Here is a 16,707-nt window from a genome sequence, read left to right on the forward strand (position 1 = left end):
GGAGTGTGGCATGTGGCTCTCTTGAATGTTGTATTTTAAGCCCACATTGTCACCTATAATTTATTATCCCACTCACGCTTGCTTTCCAATAATACCTTGCATAAGATTCCTATTAGTTGTTTATTTGTACTCTCAACCTGACTGTTCACTTGAGGATTATATGGGGTACTCTTGTTGTGCTTAATCTTCAAAGCTTTAGTCATCACAAGACCACTATAACCTTATCCAAGGAGTTTGTCCCTCAATTACACACTATCTCCTTCGGTGGACGGAAACGGCAAACAACTTGCTCCATAATGAAACGGGCGGTTTCCTTAGCATTGTCCTTCACCATTACTTGAGCTTCATACCACTTTGTAAAGCGGTCCAAATATACTCCTTTGGCATAGTTGATGAAGGGTATATTGGTCCCACAAAATCAATACCCCATTTTTCAAAGGGTAACGTAACCAAAATGGGATATAGAGGTCACATACGATTTTCCCTCGCATCGTGTCTTTGACAAACATCACAGCACTTAACATAACTGAAAGCATCTTGTAAAATAGATGGCCACCAATATCCAGCTACAAAGAGCCTTTTGGGTGGTGAGTTGCCCAACAAAATGTCCCCCACATGCTGAATCATGGCACTCCTCAAGAATAAATGGTACCTCATCGGGTACTACACAATGATGATAGATATCATCTACTCCTCTGCGATACAAGACACCCACTATAATTGAAAAGTGTAATGCTTGTTGCTTGATCTTTCTCTTTTCAGACTTCGATAAAGTAGCCCCAAATCCTCCTGTAGATAAATAATGTGTTATCGCCGCAAAGTAAGAAGGGATGGGAGTTGTATCGATTTTAAATAGACCTTCAATATCACTTCCCTTAGCCAGATTTTCCTTTGGCTCTCCCCGAAATCCACAAGACATTCTAGAATACCGTGCAACTTCGGTGGCTTGCTCCTAATCTCATAATTGAACTCCTACAAAGTGATTAAACACTTTGCTAAACAGTCAAGCAGGTGCAACTTGTTTAGCAACAATATGAGTCCTTCCACCTTGGAAAATAAAACTACCTTCTCATAGAGAATATAATGCCTAAATTTCTTCGTCGCAAGACCATTCCAAGACACAATTTATCCATGTATATATACGTAACTTTAGATATCACCAATTCCCTACTAGCAAAGGCAATTGGATGATATTGTTTCTCCTCCAAAATTTGAGCTAAACAATAGCAGATACTATGCATTGTGGCTACTCAATATATATAGAAAACTTCACCTCTTTTGGGTGCTTTTAGGATTGGTGCTTTTCCTAATTTCTGCTTCACATCCTCAAAGGATACTGAGAGGATACTTAAAAAGCTTCATTCCACTCAAACAGATAGTTAAAAGATAGAAGGTTTGTCAATGGCAATGCTAGAAGGTCCGCCTTCCATATTGGGATTAAGGACTTGTGGCCCCTTATCATCTTGCTTGGGGTTTCCTTGGGTAGGTTTTTCCTTGGCTTTGTTGACTTCTTTACCCTTTTGACCTCTCGTAACAACCCACAGATTAGTAGCTTCAGTGCCATTGATGCAAACAGCTTCTCTAAGGCTAACTCCACTGCCATTAGGTAGCTCCTCTACCATAGCTTTCCCTCTTTGTAATATTTTTTTTGGTCCTTCATCTTGCTGGAGATTATTCCCTTGTTCCCGATGATTAATGAGACCTAGCTATTTACTTCCTTGCTGGAGAGAGCTAATTTTACTCCAACAGGTATTCTTCTTAAGGAAATTGACATCAACGGCTATTTGTCTATATTGTTGGCTAATCATATCAGTATAGTGCTTCATCATATCCTTGACTTCACCAAGGACATTCAAGGCACTTGAATTCTAGCTGTGATCATCTACTTGTCGTTCCATTGGCCTAACCACAGGATTAGGGATTGGCTATTGATTCCCTATAACAACAGTAGAATTTATCATTGGGCTTCAAACAGTTGGTGGAGTCATTTGACTAGTCATAGGCATGGTCACACTAGGAGGAGCTGGCAACATGGGCACATTTGGAATTATGCTTCCTTTCCCATTACGAGAACTTATGGGTATCCCTTGAACTCTATTCGTTACTGCTAGAGTATTTCCAAACCCTGAACTCAGATTCCAGTTTGACCTAGAGACATAAGCTACTTATAATTGCGATTCTAACTCTTCTTCTTGTGTAATAGCTATATCAATGTCGTCAAGAGAAACACTTCTCAACTGCACTTAAATGTTAAATCCTCCTTCAATTTCTTGGTATACCCACTGACATTCTCGTGAGGTTCTTGACATGTAACATTGAGGACACGTAGCCAATACTGACCTCCCCTTTCAAGGGCAAACTTTCTTCAAAAGGCCGCAAAGAGTAAGTCAATCACAGTTATGGTTCATGTCTCTAGGCTGTGGTACCATACTGTAGCTCATCCTTTTAGAGTCATGTTGAAGAATATCATCAAGTGTCCATCTTGAATTCGATAGTTAATCATTAACTTTTGGAATTCATTGATATAGAATTTAGAATCTTCCTCTACTAACCTATTAAAAATGGGTAGATGAAACCCTAAGGGTTGGCAAGTACGATATCCCTACTGTAATGGGTTGCGCCACCATGGTAACAACCAGATTCACTAAAGGAGTTTGAACAATTGTAACTATCACTCCACTTGAAGTGGATGGAATGATTGAAAGGGGGGACATATTAGAGCTTCCTCCCCTCTTATTAACGGACTATGCATCGAGCTAGGTTTACTAAGATCCCGCCCTTGTAAGGATATTGGACTACTCCTTGGAGGAAAATATCTTCTATTTATTTCAGTCCAAAGTCTAGACCGTGGAGCTCTTTCTTGCTTTTGAGGCTCGGCTTGACAATCTTGTGAGTCTATCTCACTGATTTTTGACATGCACTAATGAATTGGTCCCTATTGATTGAGATTTGGAAACCCCCACTTATTAGTGGCTCTTGACAAGCACACCACCTATCGGGACCTAAAATGGGCCCGACACTGGCTCTAAGCACTAGCTAGGCCTCTCTATACTCAAAAAACACACCCTCTCGGCCTTGTGGCTAGGAGCATCTAAGAGACATACTCCCCTAACCTAACTTCTATCATCAATTTTGCATTCTTTTTGAGTTGTAGTCCAACCTTTAAGCCTTCTCCACACTCTTAGAGGGATTCCCTACACATAGATTGTTGTACAAACACCTCCTAAGCACAAACAGAAGGAGGCATCCCTCAACTCAATGTTGTGGCCCCACTGCAGCTCTTCTACACCTTAGGGATTAGCCCCTCAATGCACTGCTAACACAAATGACACAGACATTAAAAAATCCACTCTTATTTTAAAATGTTCTAGGATATTTATAAATCAACATTGTAAAGTGCAACAAACATGTCTTTCAATGATTTCATCCTACACGTCATCCTGTGTCGCTAAGGGTTAAGCACCGAGCATCCTCATGCTACTTGAGCCCTTTAAACTTAATTTATGTACATCCTATATGGTATGCACAAACAAATAGATCAGAATTTTAAATTTTATCATCAAGTAATCATCATCAAAACTCCTCTTTCCCCTACCATTTAGTTTATGCATCCTTAATAGGTGTAAAGAGTGGTCTTTCATGTGTTTTTCTTGTAAAGAGCCAAAAAAACGGACTTTAACATGAAGAAAAGACTAAATTGAGGCTCATCCCTTATGCTCCAACCATGCAATACATTCACAAATAAAAAGCATTTTTAAATTTTCTAGTGGAAAAAACTACTTTTTTCTATTTTTTTTACATTTTCTCTTCATTTATTTAGATAATTTTTCTAATAATTTTGATTTATTGGTTGGGAATGATCACAATCACTGAGAAGTGATTTAATATTCATTTCTAACCCATGTGAACCACAAAATCACAATAAAATCCCCAAATTTTATCATTTTTGTAAAAATTGCATAATTGCAGGTTTTACATGTTTCGATATAAATTGTTAACTGACTAATTTTTTTGGTTTTCTTCAAGATTTTTGATAAATTTCAGCAATATTAATCAAAGGCATCCATTTACAAACAATTTCATCAAACGTATATCATGAAACAAATGAAATGATTGCTTACACATAGAAACCCGGTTTTTGAGGCACGTATTAATGGTTAGGAGGCTGCTCACACTCATTTTTTGTCACTAATTCTCTCTCCAACTCTGATCTATGATCTCCTTCACTCTGATTTTGTGAGCCTTGGGTGGGTGCAACGACTCGGGTGGTAGCTACAAGGACGGGCGAGATGGGGTTGATTAGACCACTGGGGGTGGTAGGTTTTTGGGTGCTTGGGAGCTAGTGCTTGGGCCTTACTTCTAGGTGGACTCATGGTAGCCATCTCTTCTTTCCTTGAAGGCTGCTCCACTAGGGGATGGATGGCAATAGATATGTGTTCTTCTTCATTCCTCCTTAACTACTCGGCCTCCTGCTCTACTTTCCTCCTCCTTTCCTCTTCAACCTTCCTAGATTCCTCTTTTACTCTTTTCATCTCCTACTTCTCTCTCCTTTTTCTTTTCTCTTCGGCACTTTTGGAATCCTTTTGGGCTTTGTTAGATCCTCTTTTTCTTTTTTCTTACTCACTTCTTCGGCCTTCTTTTTTGGAACCTTTTTCTTTGATTTATTGGCCCCTCCTTCACTAGATTACGCTTGCCGCTCTCCTTCTTCCTCACTCATTATCCTTTCATTAGATTGCTCTCGTTCAAGATGGGGAGGTGACCTTTCTGGTGTCTCCTCCACCCCTTCTTCTTCATCATTCTCTGCGTCTCTTTCACTACCTCTGGGATAAGAGACGTCAGAACTCCCCCATACCCCATGAATGAGGCTTTTGAGTATGGTTTCTTTATTTCAGCTCCACCTTTTGATGCCAGCCATTCCCCACTTGTTGGTTTGCTCCCTAGGGCTAGTGCCGTGGCTGATTAGTCAATCGTCTTTCTTACATACCCATTCTGATCAACCTCATCCAATGAATGGGCTTACATGCTCTCCAACATGGGCACATTGATGCTATACATAAGAAAATTATACCTTTGGCTAGAGAATAGGGAGTGGATGACTTTTTCTCGAAGCCTTACTTCTAGATCCTGGATTTCTTGGTGCTGATGGCATCATTGGTCAAAACATGGTCATTCTTCATGTTCAATTTGTCATAAACATCCCTTTAGGGACTCCTTTCCACTTTGTGCTCTAGCCCTGGTGCCTTCTCCACCATGGCTTTACTCAATTGGACCTGTACAATGCCACATTCTCTGTCAGGATCATAAGTTCTCAAGAACTCTATGCACTTAGTGTGGTCGATCTCCTGTCCAAATTTCTCAACATATTTAGTAAGATTGCATTGTTCCACAACTCTTTTGGTAGCCTCCTCCTTGGCCATGACTTCTTTAATGTTGTGGATAGTTCTAAACTTTAGCTGGCTGTAGGCATGGTCATCGAGGGAGATGTGGTACTTTACTTTTTCTTCTTTCGTGAATGGAAGCTGATGGGCCCGATCTTGCTGTGCTACCATTTTGAGTTCCTGCCATGATACTGTAGTTCACTGTTAGTGTCCTTAAGATAATTTCTTATTGAAAGGTAAGCAAGAATTGATTATGCTTTTATGGAAAGAATAATGTGCTTAAGTGCAAAAAGAGAATTTTTCTTCAAGTAGTCCATTCATTGCAAAACATTTATGATACTTTTCCTCAGTCACAAGTTGATTTTCATCTACTCTTTTCTGCTTTTGGACATTGATTGAGGCTTTTTTTCTTGCAAGTTTAATTCACCTTACATGTTTGATTCACCTTACCCCCTCCCCTTTGGAATTGAGAAGAATCCTTCCTAGGATTAAGGTTTGAGAGGTCAGGGACATTCAACACGTGCTCATGGTGTTTTACTTTTCCATGAGCCAAGCATAGAAGTTCGAATTGTATTCTAGATTAGCATAGTGGTCCATGTCGAAAGGACGGATGCCTTGAGTGATGTAGGTGAGAACATCTGTGACGAAGTCACTGCAGTCGATTCGACTAGAAATGTGTAACTCCTCCTCAGTCAAAATTCGATCTAAATATGAGTGGGCCAGGATGTGACTTTCTAGGGTTTGTTTATTATGAATGGTGGTCAAAACCCTATAGGAGGTTGGAGCTATACACGTAGGGTCATACTGTGAGGTTTTGATGGCATAGTGTTTCTTAGAGTTAGTCATGATTTGGTAGCCCTGTAGCTCCCATTGAAGTTAGAGAGCATACCATTTCCTCAAGAAAGAGAAGTGGTGTTGTCAGTGATGCCAGGAGGCATATTACACGGTGGATTCCGTGCCACGATGGATTCTGTGAGGTTTTACGATGGATTCCATAAACTTTTATTATCAGGGCTCATACACAAAGTGGATTCTTTGTGCAAGAAGTTGATGGGGACGCCTATCCTTTTCGGGCGTTTCGTTAATTTAGTGTGTACATGGGTAATTCCATAGCGGGTGATTCCACAAAATACATATTAAATTAATAAATGTTTATGATTTTAGAGTGCGCACTCGTGATAATTTCAGGTTAGGATTGATTTCTAACCAATTGATTTATTTATGTAGCTGAAGACTACTAGGTATTCACTTTTGTCGGTTTAATTGTATTATTTTACTAACGATTGTGAATGCTTCAGTTGATGTGTAGAGATAGCAGCAGTGGCAGTGGAAAGCATTGGAGGATAGCACGTTTTCGAGTTATCATCTATATTTTGATGGGCACATATCTTAGGCATGGTGCCTATATTTTGTCGTGCCTATTTATTAAGGCGTTTGATATTTATTTATTATTTTTGTATGCACATGGGTGCATGATTTAGATATTTGTATTTGGATATTGTATTGGGTATGCCTGACTTCTTGGGCGCTCGCTCATTAGCTTTATTTCTATTTGGCACAAAAGCAAACTCAAAAGCCAAAAGCATGCTATTTTGTAATTTGGGCTATTATTTGAGCTTGAAGATGATTAATACATAAAATACATGCTTTGTGGAGCACTCACACAAGGCATGGGGGGGGATTGCACCCAATTGGTCTCTTGTTCATGTCGTGCATGCTTTCTACATTGATTTGTGTGCAAAAAGTAGAGTTCTTTTGTTCTTGGGGACCTTTTGACGCTCACTACGCGTGCTTACGGCATCTGATATATGCACCAGTGGTATCAGAGCGAAGCTGAGATCAAGAGCTTCCAATCGCTACCCATCTTATGCGAAGGTGGAGCTCCTAGATGATCGAGCTCTACAGTGAGTTTTATCGCGAACGCTCAATACAGGTGGATTCCTGGCGGTCAAGAACCTCTGTCTACAGCCTCTGATCGTGAAGGACCGGCCTGAGAAGGCGGAGGACCACGTCAACATCTCCTTTTACAAGTCGTTTTGAAGTAGACTGAGTAAGCTTCCATATCCAAAGAAAAAGGTTAAAAGCTTTAAGTAAAGCTTAGTAAGCTTATAAGAAAGCTTTATCCCATAAAAATTGATGACTGGGCGGCAGCGGCATGCTGACGCAGTAATCGGCGAAAAAAACGAACCCCCTCTCAAAAATCGACGACAAGTAGATCAATCATAAGCTTAGTTACAAAAGCTATAAAATTTTCAAGTCTTCTAAGTCACTCAAATTCTGCAAGTTTTATTACTCTGCAAGTCCTGTAGGTCATAGAGGATCAAAACCGACTTATCTCAATTACTCCCATAAAGACTATTCCTGCGCAGAAGCACAGAATTACATAATTGCTCCCTGGAAGACTCTGTTCACATAAACAGACTTGCTGAACCATTTTCAGCACATGCAGAAGGTCATACGCAGTTTCTACAAAGACTACGAACACTGCAACCGCAAAAGACAAAGACCGTAAAAGCCAAACAAAAATCTATAAGCCTTGTATACCCGACTTTGAGCTACGCTCATCTCGCTAATTAGATTTCAAGAGTGTGAGGTCTTTCAGATTTGTACAGGATGAAGAAACAAAATATGGACGATTTAATGGCTGAAAGCGATCTTCCTGAACCTACGGTGGAACAAAAATTAGATTTAATTATGATGCAGCTTGATGAAGAACGAAGAGCCGAGCCCGACAAGCTTTGCAAGTTCAATTGGCCAATTTGCAACGATCTACCACTGACAAAGATGAACCGCAACCCGAAGATCTTATCCGACGTACCATCGATGCGACACTCGAAGCTCAATCCATCCGCAAAGAAACAAAGATAAGTAAAAGAAATTTCAAATTTCGTACTTTCAATGGATCTCGAGATGGAAAGACTGTACTTGCATTTATCAGTCAGTTTGATGATTACTTTCATGAAGAGATATATGCTGAGAAAGACAAAATTAAATGTGTCACTAATCATTTAGTTGATCGAGCATCTCTTTGGTGGATTGTGGTTCACAAGAGCATTGATTGTCCTACTACTTGGGAGAGTTTCTAAAAGAAGTTTTTGCAGAATTTCCTTCCTCCTCAATTCCATGAAAAAGCCATAAAGCAATGGGATCTTCTTCACTAAAGAGAACGTGAACCTATTTCCCAATACACCAAACGTTTTTGGAATGCCCTACTGCAACTACGCATGCTCGAAGATGTACCTAAAGCGACTCAAAAATGCAAGTTTATGTCTGGATTACTTGGACATTACTATGCTGAAGTCAATATGTTCAAGCCTACAACCCTTGAAGATGCAATTTCTTTGGCTCATGACACTGAAGACAAGATTCGAGGAAGAGACAAGCGTCCATAACAATTTCAAGAAAATGATAACTATGGTTCCAAGCAATTCAATTCAAATTTTAGAAGATTCAATTAAAGTCGTTTTCTTCGATCATCTTTCTTTCGTAAGTCTTGGACACGACCACCTGCTTTGCCATCAAATACCAATCAAAACCCTAAGCCATCCTCACAGCCAAATCCCAATATTCCTAAACTTCCTGCCATTGCCAACAATGTATCTAAAGCCAAACCCATAGTTTGTTACAAATGCCATCAACCTGGACATCTAGCAGCCAATTGCCAATCGAAGAAACCACCTGTCCATATCAATTATCTTGGAGCAATGGAAGAAGAAGAACGTAAGGAAATGCCTGACTTTACAGAAGATGATGACGACATTACTACTCCTTCAGACACTTTGCCAGGTATGACAACTTCACATTCTTTGTTGACAATGAAATGTTTTGTGCATGGTAAAGAAAATATTATTTTGCATGATGATGGTAGCATGCATGATTTTATTTTTGCAAAGTTAGTGAAAGAATTGAAATTACAAACTGTTTCTACACATTATCGCATTAAAGCAGCATTCCTAGGCACAATATATAATGGAACACAAGAGGTGCATAACTTAGAAATTAAAATTGATGAATACACCGAACAAAGGAATTTCCTAGTTTTACCTTTGCAGTCTAGTGATATTATCCTAGGTATGCCTTGGCGTCATCAGTATAATCCTAACATAATTCAATTAAAATTCATTTTCAAGGAAAACAAATTACATTGGTATGCACGCATCTAATAATTTTCCACTGCTTACTCATACTCAAGCTAAACGTGCATTACGTAAAAGTAGTAAATCTTATTTAATTTGGGTGAATGAACTTCAAGCTAAAGAAAAACATATGCATCCTAGGCATAAACAATTTCTTGCTCAATTTAAAGATTGTTTTGCTGATGATTTACCACCTGGACTACCACCTTCACGTCCTGAAGATCACAAAATAGATTTGATTCCTGGTACACAACCACCATGTAAAGCACCATATAGGCATAATCAAATTGAACAGAAAGAAATTCAAAATCAAATAGAGGAATTGCTAACCAGAGGATTAATTAGACCTAGTAGTTCTCCATTTGGCGCACCTGTTTTATTGGTAAAGAAGAAGAAGAATACTTATCGCATGTGCATTGATTATCGTGTCCTAAATAAGATTACTGTTAAGAATAGATATCTGATTCCTAGGGTAGATGATCTTATGGATAAACTACAAGGTTCTACTAGATTCAGTAAGATAGATCTTAAATCTGGTTATCATCAAGTAAAATTGGATAAATCTGATATATTCAAAACTGCATTTAGAACACAATTTGGACATTATGAATTTCTAGTGATGCCTTTTGGATTAACTTATGTACTTGTTACATTTAGTCGCATGATGAATCGTATATTTCTGAAATATCAGCATTGTGTTATAGTATTCTTTGATGATATATTGGTATTCAGTAAAAATGAGAATGAGCATTATGAACATCTGTCTTTAGTTTTCAAGTTGTTAAAAGATAATCAATTGTATGCTAATCCAGAAAAGAGTGAATTCTTTCAAATAGAAATTGAATATCTAGGTCATATTGTTTCATCAGAAGGTATCAAGGTTGACCCTAAAAAGATAGAAGCAATCTTAAATTGGCCCATACCCAAAAATGTGCATGAGTTACATTCTTTTCTAGGTCTTGCTAGTTTTTACAAGAAGTTCCTGCGAAATTTTTCATTACTTACTTTGCCTTTGACTAAACTTTTAAAGAAGGGTATTGTTTATAACTGGACTGATAATCAACAAAAATCTTTTGATTTATTGAAACATGCCTTAACCCATGCTCCTATATGCCAGGAGGCATATTACATGGTGGATTTCGTGCCATGGTGGATTCCGTGAGGTTTTACGGTGGATTCCGTAAACTTTTATTATCAGGGCTCATACACAAAGTGGATTCTTTGTGCGAGAAGTTGATGGGGACACCTATCCTTTTCGGGCGTTTCGTTAATTTAGTGTGTACATGGGTGATTCCATAGCGGGTGATTCCATAAAATACATATTAAATTAATAAACGTTTATGAGTTTAGAGTGCGCACTCGTGATAAATTAAGGTTAGGATTGATTTCTAACCAATTGATTTATTTATGTAGCTGAAGACTACTAGGTTTTCACTTTTGTCAGTTTAATTGTATTATTTTACTAACGATTGTGAATGCTTCAGTTGATGTGTAGAGATAGCAGCACTGGCGGTGGAAAGCATTGGAGGATAGTGTGTATTCGAGTTATCATATATATTTTGATGGGTGCATACCTTAGGCATGGTGCCTATATTTTGTCGTGCCTATTTATTAAGGCGTTTGACCCGCTCATTAGCTTTATTTCTATTTGGTACAAAAGCAAACTCAAAAGCCAAAAGCGTGCTATTTTGTAATTTGGGCTATTATTTGAGCTTGAAGATGATTAATACATAAAATATATGTTTTGTGCAGCGCTCACACAAGAAATGGGGGGAGATTGCACCCAATTGGTCTCTTGTTCATGTCGTGCATGCTTTCTACATTGATTTGTGTGCAAAAAGTAGAGTTCTTTTGTTCTTGGGGACCTTTTGATGCTCACTACGCGCGCTTACGGCATCTGATTTGTGCACCAGTCAGCGAGCCATTTCAACTCCATTTCTTGGTCAGTGGCAAGGATTGTACTCTTGTCATAAGATGTAATGACGCATTATTTTTGTGCATATTCTCAGGATATCTTGGTGGCAATTAATTCCTCGGCTGCTTGGGGAGCCTTAACAAAGAGGAATTCAGATTCCTTACATAAACAAGGCAGCGCACATACCTCCATTGGTAAAGGCTCATCCAAAAGACCTATGTCTAGTCAATCATAACTTTTAGCAAGTGTGGTAAATGTGGTGTTCAACCATCGAAGGGAGGCAACCAAGTCATCCCCCGTATTTTTAGGGAAGTCAGTGGTGAAAGTGAGAATTGATCTTCGTTCCTAAGAGGGTCTAAGACCTGCATAGGTGGTTGAGGTTTGATGCAACTAGATAATTTGACAGTTGATGGTTGCGACTTTGGTTGTTCTTGATGGTGCAATTCAATCATTGGTGCACTTGGATTGGCTTGTGATGCGGATATCAAGCTACTAGACGATGGTGAGGTTTTATAGACACTAGAAGGACTTGGTTGAGGCAGTGTGTAAGTAGCAAGCTGCGACTTTAGTCGAAAGACTTGTTTAGTCTCTGTCGGCTTATGCATTTGAGGCTCTATGGGCTTTGCACCGCGAGTCGTTTGAGGCATTAGGGTGTTTTCTATCATGTAGCTTGGTGTGGTCAAGTTTATGGGCGGCATTTGAGTAGTTCCCTTGGCCACCTTGGCTTTAGGTACCCATATCCAGGCCTTACCCTTGTAGTAGCCTTGTGCTTGCAATAAGGTCTTCGGGACCCATCACTGCTTGACCATTCGTCGATGCCTATAGTTCCTAGGTTTCGAATACAAGTTTCTAGCCTTGTGAGGTCATTAGTGTGTGCTTTTAGGTGGCGGCCCGTGATGTTTAAGCATCCATTTGTGCTATGGTGCATAGGCCTTAGCTTTGATTTCGATTGTTTACTTGCTTTAAGGTTTGGCGGGTTGTGATGAGTTACGACCCCCTCCTTAGGTTGGGTGGTGGGGTACTCTAGTGGCGGCTTTGTAGGCTTTGATGGAGCTGCACTGCCCTTGCTGAAAGCCCTGACTATAAGTACGTTGCCAATGGCTAGACCAAAGTGTCTGCTTTTTAAACGTTGTCGTGCCACTATGCGCACAGAGTGTGAAAAACTCTAGAGTGTGGCTTTCTTATTGATCTAAAGAGCCAATGCCATATTAGTCATCAATGTCAGTGTCCGTAGTATGGATGGTCCAAAAATATTAGATTTTTGGACAAGTTTAACCAATTTTTGATATTTTAGATATTATCTCTTGTAAAAGTCCAAGAACTATAGACAACTTCTAGAATAGGATGACATGCAAGAGAAAGTAGGTATCTCTTAGCCATTTTGAGAGGATTTTATTTAAAAAGAAGGATTGGTGAAATCACACGACACGCGATCGCTATTTTCAAGCAGTGGTGAGTAGCACTCTGAAGTGGGAGATAAAGAAGGAGTGATCATTCTAGCTAGATGCCATGGTATTCTACCCCACATTCGGAGCCAATGGAAGGATCAGATTGGCAGTCTGAGTAGCATAGAGCAAGGTATTGTTTGATGTATGTTTTTTCTACAAGAGATTTGTCTTCTCCTAATACAAAAATAAATTGGCAAGCTCCATCTCTATGAGTATTCTTCTGCATCTTCTATTTTCTTTGAGCTCCTTCTCTTTCGTCTACTCCTCTCCCTGAATCTCCCTTCACCCTGCTATCTCTTATCCTCACAGTAGACTTTTGACCCCAAATGCTTCAATGGTGGTGAACTCGAACTATAAAACAAGACTATAATAGTGTAAGATGAAAAATCTATTGCTTCATATATTAGATACATGAGCTAGGTTTTTAGTAGGACCCATGGTAAAACAAGACTATGATGTGTACGATGGAAATAGCTCTCACCTCACATCTTACATATAGGTGCTTCTTCTATACAGTGTATTGGATCTTTAGTAAGAGGTTTTGTATGTTTTCAAAGGATTGACATCATGAAAAGGGTTGTAGAATAGTATGTTTTTAGAGTACCAAAAGACATGAAAATAAATTATTTGTCAGAATCTCAACAATGCATAACTAGCATGTATAGAATGGTTGAACTTTCATCTATGCTAAAATCTAAGTTAAATGTTGAAAATACTATGGTACATGTGTGCTCTTTGGATATGCATCAGGTGATAGTATAGTTTATGAAGTAGAGATGTTTATGCTTTGATGACAGGGTCGAAACAAAGATTGATACAACGAAAGATAAAATTAATTCATAACTCTCACCTCTAGATAGTTAGGAGATGATTGGGTTGTCTTCTAATTAGTGGAACTTGAGGGATCCAAAAGAGATTGTTGGCCATAGGTTTACCATAGGATCTCTTAAAAAGAGAAAATTGGAGGTGATGACTTTCTTTAACTTACAAAGAAACAATGTTTTGTAGGTATGTTGGCTAGGCATGGAAGAGCTTTTGTACTTCAATCACATAAGATTGGCTAGGTGGATCTCAGTATAGTTGCATCTATGACCATACTCACTATTCTACATGTACCATAGAACTTGCAGCCAATTCCAGTGCCAATGCTCAACTACATAAGCTAATTCATCTATTGAATGAAAAGATAAAGGTAGGGATTTTGAATCCTTCTTTGGCTCCTTACACTAACAAGTGGTTCATAGTACCCAAGAAAAATTGGATATTGAGATTCATTTAGGATACGAAGTCAATTAATAAAGTGATTATTAGGAATGTGGGAGTAGTCTTGTTATGGATGATTAATTTCCAAAGGCTTTTGATGGCAGAGCTATATATTCGATGAGTGACTTATACCTTTGTTATGATCATTTCTAGTTAGCAATTGAAATAAGGGATCTCACTATCATGAATGCACAATTGAAATTAGTGCAAATGTACACTTTACCACAATGAGCAATGAATTTTATTGCACACATGATGGATGCATTGAATAAACTATAGTGGGATTACATATATCATCTTACCATGCTTCTTCTAGATGGTTTGCCAATAAAAGTTCCATGTTATGGTGGATTGCCTGCATAAAATACATGAATCCCAAATTTTGACATATTCTAGGAAAGGCTAACCATGTACATGAATTTCATGAGAATCTATTACCTTGTCATAGAGGTGTGTTGACTACATTCAAGAAGATCAAAGAGAGGTACTTGGGGTGGAAGGCCATGTGCAAGGATGTTTTTAAGTTTGTTGAGACTTGTAGGACACATAAGATGTATTCTGCTTTTATGCATCGTGATGGTTTGCATCCAACCTATCCTCCCGAGGGGTCCATCTTATAGAACATGTAAGATAATATATGATTTCAAAAGAAAGGGTATTTTATTTAGTAAAATTTATAAGATTATCTATATAAATTGGGTTTTTAAATTAAAATTTGAAAAAAATCCATAATTTTAGTAAAGTAAAAGGGATCATGTTAAAGGCAGTATAGTATGTAAAAAAAGAATATTTGTTAAGATCCTTTGAACGTACATTATATGGATGATTTCTTATAGGTGGAGCCCCCCGGCCTACCCTCTCTCTATGCACTACAAATGGGTCATATGTGGTGGCTTGTAGTAAAAAGGCTCTTAGGTGCTCGAACAAAAGGATTCCTTACCATTTTGCTATGATTCTTGTGTTCGGAGAATCAAAGTATGACCCTACATCCATCCCTCCATATTCATCATAGGTGAAGGATTCCTTTGAGGCATTTGTTCCACCAAGCCGAGTGGACCTTTTTAACATGTGGTGATTGACAGCAGTACGATTGCACTCGGAGTATCCCTAAGAGGCTACTAATAAGCATGACCTCCCCTTGAGAACTACTCTATTAATGGTTAGGGTGATCTAGCGTGTGCTGAGGGAACGGGGAGCCCTGGTTATAATTAGGGTTTTTGGTTTTGTATTTTTCTTTTTGTGACGTTGATCCATCCAATTGCGCCTGCGTGGAATTCACCCCAGCAATCAGTATGCAATTCATCGGAAAAGCAGGTTGTCTCGTTTTGTACACCGTCAATATTTTCTGAAAGGCATTGACGAATCACGATGCTGTGGCCCGCCTCGTCGGTCGGACGTTTCGAGTCGAGCCGAGTATATAATACGCACCTTTCCATTATTCATATTCACGAGTTCACAACAGTTTGTGCTAACTCTTTTTCGACTAGAGCGACACAGATCAAGCAGCTAGTCCAACTAATATGGCGGCCTCTCTACCAGTCGACATCAGGGCATTTTTCGTTGGCTTAGCGGCAATCGCCTGGATCATAAGCCTGGGTAGGTATTTAATAAACGTAGACGAGCATAAAGTGCGATCTACCTTTTATAAGATATGTTTGCTAACGGCGGTGTTGCTCATGTGTTAATGCAACTGCAGGTCATGTCAATGCTGCTGCCGCGCCCGCTTGCACTGCCCAGCAGAACGTGGTGGTGGCACAGGAGGATCTTCACTTCAACCATCCAATCAGCGCAGCCAGCGTTTCGTTCACGTGTCCTTGCAAGACAAGCCAGGTGCAGCTCAGCTGCTCGGACCCCGCCTGGAGCGAAGCCCGGATGCTGGTGGAGCCGTCGCCTTTGCGCGTGTTGGGCAATGGAGTCTGCCTTCTCACATCGCCCTCAAGCTCAGATTTCTTTTCCCCCAACGACCGAGTGGAATTCGCCTACCTCCACTCTCCCCCTCTTGACCTCAAGCCCCTGCACGCAACCTTCCAGTGCTAGACAAGGTGGTAATTCCACGCAATATATTTGCGGAAAGTCGGAATAAAAATGTCATTTCCTCTGCGTTTTCTGTTGCCGACGTAATGTAATGCATTGCCGACATGATGCAGAGCCCTTGTTGAGTTCTATACAGTTGCGTCCAATTCAGACTTCCGCGTTCAGCAAATGTACTTACTAGCAATATGGTCTTTCTTTTCTGCTCTTCTCCTTGGTAGCTTTCTCTTCCGATTCCTCTGTTTTGTAAAGCTGGAGGCGTCTTACGCGTCTCCTATACTGGGTTTTGTACTGTTGCCGTTGCCGCCCGACGGTCATTAGTCTACGGTCCATGACTGTGTTGCTGATGTGCACATCAGGAATGACGAGAGTTTTTAGTTCAAACTGTCTTCACAAGATGATTTTGCAATGACGAGAGTTTTCGAATCAAAGCTGTCTTCTACAACACAATTTTTTACCCCGCAGATACAAAGGGATGTGATGGAACCTAACTTATAGAATTTAGGGATGCATGACAATGTTTAGATTAGATTGAT

General features: G+C 39.5%; 1 protein-coding gene across 1 annotated transcript; it reads left to right on the forward strand.

Moving 5' to 3' along the window:
* The first annotated feature begins 15,601 nt into the window (after positions 1–15,601).
* Positions 15,602–16,401, forward strand: LOC148009782 (uncharacterized). Its single transcript, XM_087672331.1, has 2 exons — positions 15,602–15,736; positions 15,837–16,401. The coding sequence occupies exons 1-2, from the start codon at positions 15,661–15,663 to the stop codon at positions 16,175–16,177; spliced, it is 417 nt and encodes a 138-aa protein (XP_087528457.1). The 5' UTR covers positions 15,602–15,660; the 3' UTR covers positions 16,178–16,401.
* Positions 16,402–16,707: the final 306 nt, after the last annotated feature.

The sequence above is a fragment of the Lygodium microphyllum genome, chromosome 30 (assembly GCF_053477565.2).
Source record: "Lygodium microphyllum isolate KBCC chromosome 30, Lygodium_microphyllum_v1.1.10, whole genome shotgun sequence".
Lineage (NCBI taxonomy): Eukaryota > Viridiplantae > Streptophyta > Polypodiopsida > Schizaeales > Lygodiaceae > Lygodium > Lygodium microphyllum.